Consider the following 12,511-nt stretch of genomic DNA (forward strand, 5'->3'; position numbering starts at 1 on the left):
ACAGACGTTATGTTCTTTTGATATGATGCAATATTAATTACACAGCAACTTCAATGAATATATATCAGAAAATAAATCTGAATCTGATAAGCCTTAGTACCTAACTACCAGTTTATAGAAAAATAAGGAGAGTAACCTGTTAAATGACATCACAGGGATGTAATCAGCTAAATACATAATGTAGGAAATTCTATAAGACCATTGCCTTCAACACATAAATGGCACAGAGAAGAGAAAGAGGCAAGGGGAATGGACATGGATTAAAAGAAACTTATGAGCAGGAAATATATAAGTAGTCCCAGAAAGTAGGGAAATGCTGAAAAAGAAAAATGATGGGGTGTCAAAGGGACACAGGAGCCAACTGAAAGAGCTCCCAATAGCCAAAGCTGGAACGATTTGAGCAACAAAACAAAGTAGTGTTATGGATTGCATGTTTGTGTCCCCCAAAAATTCATATGTTGAAACCCTAACCCCTAATGGGATGGTATTAGAAGGTGGGGCCTCTAGGAGGTACTTAGGTTTAGATAAGATCATGAGGATAGAGCCCCCAAAATGGGATTAGTGTTCTTATTGGCAGAAAGACTAAAGCGTGCTCTCTCCACCATGTGAGGATACAACCTGGTCTGTAAACAAGGAATACCCTCAGCAGGAACCAAATTGGCAGGTTCCTTGATCTTGCATTTCCTGGGCTCCAGAATGGTAAGAAATAAATGTTTCTTCTTTAAGCAACCCAGTCTATGGTACTGTGTTATAGCAGCCTGGACTGACTAAAACAAGTATTATTGGATTATAACCCAAAGTATAAAATAAATACCCATGAGTCCATAGTGATATAAATAAATGATTGAATAAATAAGTAAAAGGGGATGGGGGAAACAAATCTCCCATACTAGAGAATTCCAAATAATTTATATAGATACTCTGCCCTCAAAGAAGTGGAGAGTAAGTCCATACTCCTTAAGTGTGGACTGTGCATAGTGACTTCCTTCCAAAGAACACAGTATGGAAAGGTCTGGGGAGGGGCGGTGTGCATGAGTAAATCTACAGGGGAGAAATTTGACTAAAACTACCTCAACCAGGTTAACATTAACATGATCAAGGTTAGCATCAACAGTGATAAGTCAGTCGACAGTATACACTCTTGATATGATGTAATGAAAATGGCACTTTACCTTTGTGGTCCTCCTCCCCAAAACACATAACCCCCATCTAATCATGAGAAAAACATTAGACAAATCCCAATTAAGGGATGTCCTATGAAATATTTGACTGGTACTCCTCAAAAACACCTTATCAAAAACAAAGTAAGTCTGGAAAACTGTCAAAGCCAAGAGAAGCCTAAGGAGACATGACTACTAAATATAACGTGGTATCCTACAACAGAAAAAGGATATCGGGTAAAAAGTAAAGAAATCTGAATAAAGAACAGACTTTAGCTAGTGATAATGTATCAATATTAGTTCATGAATTGTAACAAATGTTCCATACTCATGTAAGATGCTAATTATGGAGGATACTGGGGGCGGGGTATATTGGAACTCTGTACTATCTTCACAATCTTTCTGTAAATCTAAAACTGTTGCAAAATTAAAAGTGTACTTAAAAAGAGAGAGAGACATAAGACACATCAACCAAACATAATGTGTGGAATGTGTTTGAACCCTGTTTCAAATGAACTAAATATTAAGGTATTTATGAAACAGCCAGAGAAAAATAAACCCTGACGGTGGGTATTTTTTTTTTAAGTATCTTTTTATATTAGAGATGTATATGAATGATGTATAAACAAAATAATTTATCTGAAATTGGCTTTAAAATAATTGGGAGAATGAAGTGGGAGGTACAGACAAAGCAAGATTGCCCATATATTGGTAATTGCTGAAGCTGGGTGATGGATACATGTTTTTGTTTTTTTCCCTACTTTTATCTTTCATACTTTCTACAATGAAAGATTAAACAAGGATAAACAAAAATAAACTAACAAAAAGAATTGGAGCCATTGAATATAAAGAACTCTAAAGGGCTTTCACTGTAAAGGGGAGCAGAGAAATGGGATATAGGTGGCAGGGGAAATAGGTTTTTTGGGTTTTTTAATAAGGTACTAGACACATCAATAAGTGTATGTACATACCTTGTAGCTTGCAGATTTGATTCCATCAGGAACTTCATCCTGAAAAAGGAAAAAAAAAAATGTTTTTAGATGGAATTTATTCCATCTTCTGAAAAAATATTTTAAAGTTCTATGATTTAGGAGAAAAAATCTTAAGACAAATTTTTTGTTAGATTACTTTTTAACTTTAACTGAGATTAGGCAGTTTTTATCTGATTTCTTAAAAGTAAATAAAAATTCAACAACAAATTATTCCACAGATTGCTGATCATATATTGTAGTACAGCATGGAAATGTAAAAATAGTCACTTAGCCATTTTTCCCTTTGATGTTCAAACTGTCCCATATTTGGCCACTAAGAGATCCACTAAGTGCTGACTTATATTAGCACCTGTATCCTTTTGATATTATTCTAGTAGTCCTTAGTAGCATTTTTTGTTTTCTGTGATGATAAGATATTCCAGGTTCATCTTGTATATTTCTTGCTCCACTCTTTGAATCAACCATTTTATAAGGAGCCCTAGTTTTTTCAGAGGAAATTGGTACTGGTTTTTAGTCCTGTTGGCCACTTACTGATGACAGGAACTATCTGTCTATCCTCAAAGTAATGCAGTGAGTAGATAATGATGTATGAGAACTCTGTAAATTTCAGGGCACTATTACAATGCTTGGCATATTCCTGAAATAGATTACACCTGCCCAAAGCTAAGGACCCACACAATTCATCATTTTATTGTGTACCCTTCCAGACTTTGAACTAGGTCAACATATATTGTTTTTCTGTGGCCAGGCATTTAGATGGTTTCTAATTTTTCATATAATAAATAATACCATATTTATAGATTAATTTCAGCAAAATTGACATCTTTATAATATTCAGTACTTCTTTACAATCATCTTTGAACATCTGTCCAAATGTTTTAAGTAAAATTCTAGTAGAATTAGTAGGTTAAAAGAAATGTACCATTTTAATTTTTTTGATACTGTTGCCAAATTGATCTCCAAGAAGACAACCACCAGAGTGCTCATTTCTTATTTTCAGACTAGCACTGGGTATTGTTTACTTTTTCACATTGGGCAATTAAAATGTAGGTGAAGAATCTTTGTTCTGCTTAATTTTAAAGGGAATAAATGACTGGCCTTTTAGCTTACGGAGAGATTCCAGCTTCTGTGAGCAGACAGTCTGCCTCACTCAGAACTTCCTTGGAATCAGGGTGCAAACCAAGGGATATGGTTTTAAAAGGGCCAAGTATGAGGAAGAGAACTTCAATTTTTATCATTTTTCTATCTCCTGCTAGTTCACCAGGTATAACCTGAACTAAATATAAAAAGGAACTAAAAAAGGAAATCAAAGTGTTGACAAAAAGGAAACTGGTCTTTTTTCCTTATTCAGTCCAAAAAGGCATTAACAAAATATCAGCAGACCACCCAAAGTAGTGAAATAACTGTGTTTAACCTTGTACATATACTAGAGTAAGAAAGAACCTTTCATTGTTTAGGAGTGATCAAACAACTCAACAGTAAAAAACCAAATAATCCAATTTAAAAATGGGCAAAGGAGCTGAGTAGACATTTCTCAAAACAAGATATACAAATGGCCAACAAGTATATGAAAAAATGCTCAACATCACTAATCATGAGGGAAATGCAAGTCAAAACCACATTGAGATATCATCTCACCCCCAGTTGGACTGGCTATTACCAAAAAGACAGAGAATAAAAAATGCTGGCAAGGATGCAAAGAAAGGGGAACCCTCCTACACTATTGGTGGAGCTATAAATTAGTACAGATGTTATGGAAAATAGTATGGAGGTTTCCCAAATAACTACAGATAGAACTACCATACAACCCAGCAATCCTACTACTGGGTATATACCCAAAGGAGTGGAAATCATCATGTCCAAGGGATACCTACATTCCCATGTTTATCTCAGCTCTATTAACAATAGCCAAGATATAGAACCAACCTAAATGTCCTTCGATGGACGACTGGTTAAGGAAAATGTGGCATATATACACAATGGAAAACTACTCAGCCATAAAAAGGAATGAAATTCTGCCATTCACAGCAGCATGGATGAGCTTAGAGAAAATTGTGTTAAATGAAACAAGCCAGGAACAGAAAGAGAAATACTGCATGTCCTCACTCATAAGTGGGAGCTAAAAACTAAATAAATAAAAGAAAGAAAGAGAAAAAGAAAGAACAATCACAATAATATGTTGACCTTCTAGAAGGGGAGAAGAGAACTGTGGTTACTAGAGGTAGGAAAGTGGGAAGGGGAGTGGGGCTTATGAGAAATTAGTTAATAGACACAAGGAATGACTACACTTTGTGATGATGAATATACTAATTATCCCGATTTGATCATCACACATTGGACACAGGTATTGATATTCAACTCTGTACCCACAAATATATTATAATCAATTATGCCTTAATAAAAAATAAATTCCCCAACTAACTTTTCCTATTACTAAATTATAAATGCAAGAACTTATAAAATAAAAAGAAACATTTAAATTGATAATATCACTTTAATGATATGCTTATACTTTAATAATAGTAACATAAGGTGTTTCATAAGTTAATCCTTGAATTTTCAAAAACGTATGTCTATGAGGATTAATATAATTAAAAACATGCTTCTCATTCTCATGATAAAATACTTTGCTGTAATTTCACATGCTAGATAAGTCTATGTAGTAATATTCACATGTATTAAAATAATCTGCTCAAAACCACAGTACCACTCCACACCTAGTAGGATGGCTATTATCCAAAAAAAACCCCCAAAATATAAGTGTTGTCGAGAATGTGGAGAAATTGGAATTCTTGTGCCCTGCTGAGAGGAACGTAAAATAGTATAAACACTGTGCAAAACAGTATTTCAGTTCCACAATTAAACACAGAATTACTACATGATCCAGCAATTCCACTTCTAGGTATATACCCAAAAGAATTAAAAGTGGGAACTTAAATATTTGTATACCCATGTTCATAGCAACATTATTCAAAATAGACAAAAGGCAGAAACAACCCAAAAGTCCATCAACAGATGAATAGATAAACAAAATATAATATAGGCATACAGTGGGATGATATTCATCCTTTAAAAAGGAATAAATTCTGATACATGCTACAACATGTATCAGCTTGAAAACATTATGCTAAGTGAAATAAGACAGACATAAAAGGACAAATGTTGTATAACTCCCCTTATGAGGCACCTAGAATAGTCAAGTTCACAGAGAAAGAAAGTAGAATGGTGGTTGCAGGACTGAGAGGAGGGGGTTGGGAAGTTACTGTTTCGCGGGCATAGAGTTTCAGTTTGGAAGGATGAAAAAGTTGTAGAGATGGTTGCACAACAATGTAAATGCACTTAATGCCACTTAAAAATGTTTAAAATGGTAAATTTTGTTATGTATATTTTACCACAATAAGAAAGTAAAATAAAAAATATGTGCTTTTAGAGGGGAAAAAAAACTGCTTCATTTGAAAGTATAAAAAAATCTCTGCTTTCACAGTGGAATACTTCAAATTTTAATTCTCCCAGAATCCCTAAGAAAAACCAGGTGTTTTGGCCACTCTCAACCCCTAACCTGGGAAATGCAAGGAAAAAACACATCCAAAAAAGGGGAGGGATCTTGTTTATACTTTAATTAATTTCATTTTATTATACTACATACATAACTGTGCTCAGGTAAGACGTAAGAAGAGAAACAAATATCAAGCCAAAAGAACTGTTAACCTCCCTACTAAGTCAGAGGATTATATTAACCACAAATTTTTAACTCTATAATTATGAAGACAATATAGTTCAAAATAGGTTTTATACTTCTAAGTTTAGGTTTTTAATAGGTAACTATTGAATATTACATTTAAACTAAGAATAAAAATATTATTTTAGTAGTATTGGCTCCCTTTAAAAAGTTGTAATGGATGAAAAAAGACGTAACAGGTCTTTTTTGTTTTGTTTTGTTTTATTTTAACTTCTCAATATACATTGCAGTTGATTTTCATGTCCCTTTACCCGTTCCTCTCTCCGCCCCTGCCAACTACATCATATCTGTTCACTTGTCTTAACAAGTTCAAGGAATTGTTGTGATTGTTGTGTCTTCCCCCCCACACCCTTTATTTGTTTGTGTGCTTATTTATTTATTTTTAGCTCCCACAAATAAGTGAGAACATGTGATATTTCTCTTTCTGTGCCTGACTTGTTTCACTTAATATAACTTTCTCTAAGTCCATCCATGTTGTTGCAAATAGTAGTATTTATGGTTTTAAAATGTATACATGGTTCTTACAGATTGACAAGGTTTGACAGCACAGTCCCTTCTTCCACACTGGCTGATATCATTCCAAAAAGGACATGGCTTCTTCAGATTTACCTGTAAAATAATAGAAAAAAAAACTTATAAAAATAAGAATCCCAAGATTAAAATCGACAGATGTTGAGTTATGATGCTATAACCTGGTCATGTTATCAGCTACAGTTATTCTATTTCTTCCACTTACCTGTTGTCAAGTTCCAATGATTGTATAAATGTACGGTGGGTATAAGTAAACTGGCAGCCTTGGTTAGAAAGACATAGACTGCTACTAAACAGACCCCTGAACAGATGGAAGCTAGGAGCAGAAGTAGCTCATATCATCACTGCTCAATTCATACTCATTTTAAGCAAGAAACAGTTAACAGGTAGAGAAGACTTAAACAATTGTGAACTCAGACTACAACCTAGTACTCCCATGATCAGGTTTTCTAAACTCTTCCAGTAGATATCTCAAGATAAATTACCACAAGCAGCTTGTTAAAATAATACAGGTCATAGTAAAGTCATTTCTTCTCAAACATATTTCATTTAATTATTTTAATTAATTGGAGCCAATCTGATGCTATAGAAAATTATGAACTCATTATTTTAATAACAATATAATTAATTTCTATTATAACTTCAATGTAACCAACTAATATCTAACTGTAGAGTGCAAAACTCAGTTATTTAAAGTATCCAATGGGTGGTTTCAGAACCATATGGTTTATTCTTGTGAACTGAACTTTCCTAAGAAAGCTTCTATCAATTTTAAATAATAACCACAATTTTGAAGCTTAGTAATTTTTAAGAAAATATAATTATCCATTTAAACATTAAATATTCTTATACCAAAAAATTAAAATTAACAATACCTTGTAATATCTAAAGTAGTCACTTTCAAGAAGTTTTTGCAGTCTTGGGAAAAGCCTGTAGTTATTAAATCTATCAATGGTTTCAACATCACAGGTACAATCATCCAAGTAACCACTAACCTGTTACAAAGAAAATGAAATATTAAATTAAAATATCCTAGATGCAACAAGGTTCCTTTTCCTTAACCAACCCTTTTCCTCCCTTCCCCCCATAATTTCCTGAATGGGATATGACAATAATCTAGTAATGCTGTTTCTCTTACTATATACCTAGATGACCAAGGGTGGGCATCTGACCCAAACCAGGTAATAGTCCCCTCTCCAAAAATCTGGAATTGACACTAAGAGGGAGAGATGTATCTCCCTGTGGCAAGATCAGTGAACAAGTAAACTCAGACCATATTTCATCATGTGAACTGAGGAGCACATGAGCCAGTTGGCAGAGAGAGGAAAGATTTTTAAAGATATACGAAAGAGCAGAGGGCATATGCTACCTGGATACCCTGGGGATTTTCAGCTCCCACTTTCCTGCCGTCTGTCTTTCCTGTCGCCCAGTTGCATGCCCATCCTTGGCTTTCATGACAATCTTTTCTTGTAACTCAGTTGCCACTGTCTTTCCTTTATTTTAAGTTTCCACAGGATGTGTAGGTCAGAGACAAGTTTGATGAATGTATAAAAAGAAGTAATACTGAATTTATAAAAGAAACAATTCATTATGAGGATCGAAAGAAGCATAATTCATTAGAACGACCCTCAAATACTGGGTCATAACAATTTTTATAGGTTTCATATGATACTTATAAACTTATCATTAACACTGAGATAGCAAACTGATCACAAAGCCAATCCTATCTTCAAATGCTTAAAATTGACATCTTAACCGTATTTACTAAATCAAACTATTAAATGCACCTATATACTAGGATACAATGTGAAATCATATTTCATATTCTAATCAGACAATGTTATCAGCTGTGTGGCTAGGCAAACACCTAATAGGATTAATTAAAGATTGCTTTAAGTAACAAATACATCACGATTAAAAAAATAAAAATAAAACCAGCATGCTGCAAAAAAGATCCTTATCATACTCTGGTCTGAATATTCGCATTGTAAACCACTTAGGATTATATTTTAGGAAGACCTATTACCTACAAAAAAAAATTTAAAAATCTACTGGTAAGGAAGCAAATAAACAATACTTTATCGAAATACAGAATTTAGATGCTTTTCCTCAGGAATATGTAAAATCCTATGCTACCTTTTAATTTGAGAACATCACAAAACAGTAATGAAAATTTTTCATCTATGAGATAGAATACTTTGGATGATAATAGCAATATTCAAGATCTAAGACTTACTGATTTTCCTAGTCGTGTTTGTTTTTGACTAACATTTAGTCTCTAGAAATCTGATCTACATATTTTGTCATGTAATAACTGTTTTCATTTCATATGCAAATGTGTCCTTGTTTCCTACTGAGAATTCTCTGAGTACATAATAATCTTAGAGTCCTAATTTTGGATACCAACTACACAAAACTGCTTTTAACCTAGACGATTTGATTTTTCACACCTTCTTTTCAACCTTAAAAGCAGAGCTTCTAAGAACAAAAAATAGCTACTGTTTCTCCCCTTTGATACAAATTACTATACAAAGAATAACAGACACAGAAGCTGCAAAGGCCAAAGGAACACATGCAAAGTAGAGACATTAAGTCACCAAAGGAAACACACACATGAAAAACTTGAGGGGAAGAGGTTGAAGCAATCCATTTCTCCCCCAGAGGAATTCACTTTTATGATTAAAAAAACATATATCTTCAAGATTCAGCTCAGCATCACCTTGTTAGAGAAGCTGTCCCTGAGGTACTCTTCATCACCTGCTAGGTTAACCACCTCTCCCGTGTGCTCCCAGGACACTCCACATACATATAAGAATTACCCCACTGTACTGAACTTATCTATTTCACTCCTGCCCACTAGTGTGTAAAATCCTTGAGAGCAAAATCCTGTTTGTTCATCTTTCTATTCTCAGTACTTAGCACTGTACTTCTGGAAAGAGCACAGTAGATGCTGAATAATTATTTGTGGTATGGGTGGCTGAACGAATGAACAAATGCCGTTCGACGTCACTCATCACTGGAGACCAGCACCACACTGTCTAATTATACCTATGTACCACCTTGTCACCTATAGTGGTGGCTCTGTGCTGCAGAGCTCACAAGCACATTTGGTAGGAACACACTCACCTACCAAGCAAAGCAAGCAGCAAAGGTAAACAAACCTTTGCACCCAACATTCTACCTATCTATATCCTAATTACAAAGGAAGCCATAAGAAGCCCCAAGCCAGAAAGAAATGCAAGATCCTCCAGAGCAGAGGTGGCATATAGCTAAGAGACCTCAAAGTAAGAGAAGGCAGAACAAATGGTAGATTTAAAAATCTTCTGCCCCTTACCTTAGATATGGAGTAGGAGGTATTCTCAACTGCAGCCTTAGGTAGGAAGCTAAGGAAATAAAATAATGGTGGCAGGGGTTTCAATACATGGAGAGAGCCCAGCAAAGATAAGACAAGAAGATACTTGGATATCCATACCATCTGACAGTTTGGATAAGCCTGCCAAAAGGCAGCAGAATCTGATCCCTAGAAGAAAGTCTGGCAGGTATGATGCCAGGCCCAGTTCTAGAAACTAGAGAACAAGGCATGTCACTAGGATAGAGTCCCAGGAAAGGGCTAAGGTAGAAATACAGTTAATAGACCCAGGACAGAATCTTGGAAACAAAGCAAAATTCTAAGACCTAAACTAAGGCCAAAAGACAGGTGCCTACCTGTAACAATGATGACTTGATGGTGTGCTTCAGAACATGCTAAACATGCTTAAATAAATAATACACTATCTCTCAAAGTGAAATAGAACTCATAGGAATGTAAATTTTTAAAAAAATACATCCCTGTCCCACTCCCAAAGTGACTGATGCATGCTAAAATTTGAAGCTCACTGCTCTAGGCTTTAAGTAATAATCAGCCTTGGGTAGGGGACCAAGCTAACAGGCGGAGATAAAAAAAAAAAGCCCTAGTTGAAGGACGATGGATATAAGGACCACTGTAGGCCTGACAAATGGCATTGCTCAGTTTAAAATCCTAGTCTCTTAAGAGCTGGAAATCTTCGAAGGCCTTCTATTGCAATCTCCCAAGCAAAATAGCAATCTCCTCCATACATACCCATCAAGGAAGAAGTGTATCACAATGGTTAGCATGCGGGTTCTGGAGTCAGACTTTCCTCAATTTGAAACCCATCTTTGCCACTTACTAATCTTTGACCAACCCAAGTTATTTAACCTCTCTAGGCCTCAGTTTCTTACCTTAATACAAAATAATAATAGTTCTCATCTCAAAGATTTTATATCAGGACAAAATATAGCAGAGTAAATACTCAGTAAATGTTTACTATTATTACCCTACCTCTGCTAAAATGCTTCCACTACTCCCCAAGGCAGCCCACAATATTTTCTTAATGACTAAGAAAAAAATAGGCCAAGTTTGCAGTTAAAATTTTTCAAAAATTTGATATCCAGAGCACCAATGGAACAAAGAACTAGATGACCAAAAGGTAGCTATGGAGGGAACCCCAGTTATTTTCTCCATTGATTCTGGTTGATTTGACCAAGTGCAAAGGCAAGAGAAAAGAAAATTACACTGGCCCCTTGTTCACTATTCTCTACTTAGAAGTATCCTTTAATTTACAATGGAAGACAAAACAAAAAAATACTTTCTAAATAGTTTTCTTGTGTACCAACAAATTCTAGTCCTACTATAGATTATAATTTTATGTTTTTCACTCAAAGCAGTGTAAGAATATATTCCTCATACTCATTCTGTATGAAATACCTTTTAAAAGTGCTCAAAGTGTCAATTAAGCAAGAAAAAGAAATAAAAGACATCCAAATAGAAAAGAAAGAAGTAAAATTATCTGTTTGCTGATGACATGATCTTAAATATAGAAAAACCTAAAGACTCCATCACAAAATTGCTACAACTAGTAAATGAATTCAGTTAAGTTGCAGGATACGAAATCAATATACAAAAATCAGTGCATTTCTATACACTAACAATGAACTATCTGAAAAAGAAATTAAGAAAACAAGATCCTGTTTACTACAGTATCAAAAAGAATAAAATAGGAATAAATTTAATGAAGGAGGTGAAAGATCTGTATACTGAAAACTATAAAACATTGCTGAAAGAAATTGAAGATGATATAAATAAATGGAAAGATACCCTTTGTGCATGGTATCTTATCATTGGAAGAATTAATCTTGCTAAAATGTCCACACTATCCAAAGCAATCTACAAATTCAATGCAGTCTCTATCAAAATCCCTAACAATGGTATTTTTCACAGAAATGGAAAAAACAATCCTAAAATTCATAATGACAAAAGACCACAAATAGCTAAAGCAATTCTTCTTCTTGAGCAAGAAGAAGAAACCTGGAAGCAGCACACTTCCTGATGTCAAATTATATTACAAAGCTAAAGAATTTAAACAGTTTGGTACCAGTATAAAAACAGACTCATAGACCAACGGAACCCAACAGAAAGCCCAGATGTAATCCCACGCATACATGGTGAACTAATCTTTGACAAAGGCACCACAAACACACAGTGGGGAAAGGACAGTCCTCAGTAAATGGTGCTGAGAAAAGTGGATATCCACATGCAAAAAATAAAATAAAACTGGATCTTTATCTCACTCCATACACAAAAATCAACTCAAAATGGACCAAAGACTTAAACATGAGACCTGAAACTGTAAAACTGCTACAAAAAAACATAGGGAAAAACCTCCATGACACTGTCTTGGCAATGATTTTTTGGATATAACACCAAAAGCACAGGCAACAAAAGCAAAAATAAACAAGCTGGACTACATCAAATAAATGTTTCTGCACAGCCAAGGAAACAGTCAACAAAATAAAAAGAACCTACAGAATGGGAGAAAATATTTGCAAACCATCTGTCTGATAAACGGTATAAGGAACTCATACAACTCGGTAGCAAAAAAAAAAAACAAGAGCCCAGTTAAAAAAAATTGGTAAAGGACCTGAACAGACACTTTTCCAAAGAAGATATACAAATGGCCAGCAGATATACGAAAAGGTGCTCAACATCACTAATCATCAGGGAAATACAAATCAAATGAGACATCACCTCA

The 12,511-nt window shown here is 34.7% G+C and overlaps 1 protein-coding gene across 1 annotated transcript in view; it reads right to left on the reverse strand.

Moving 5' to 3' along the window:
- The window catches only part of ERO1A (endoplasmic reticulum oxidoreductase 1 alpha), a 45,167-nt gene that overhangs the window by 26,511 nt on the left and 6,145 nt on the right, over positions 1-12,511 (reverse strand). The window contains exons 2-4 of the mRNA XM_063089043.1: positions 7,298-7,417; positions 6,417-6,500; positions 2,132-2,170 (exon numbers count right to left, since the gene is read on the reverse strand). Coding sequence (XP_062945113.1) covers positions 2,132-2,170; positions 6,417-6,500; positions 7,298-7,417 — 243 coding nt within the window. The remainder of the gene's footprint in view (positions 1-2,131; positions 2,171-6,416; positions 6,501-7,297; positions 7,418-12,511) is intronic.

The sequence above is a fragment of the Cynocephalus volans genome, chromosome 3 (assembly GCF_027409185.1).
Source record: "Cynocephalus volans isolate mCynVol1 chromosome 3, mCynVol1.pri, whole genome shotgun sequence".
Classification (NCBI taxonomy): domain Eukaryota; kingdom Metazoa; phylum Chordata; class Mammalia; order Dermoptera; family Cynocephalidae; genus Cynocephalus; species Cynocephalus volans.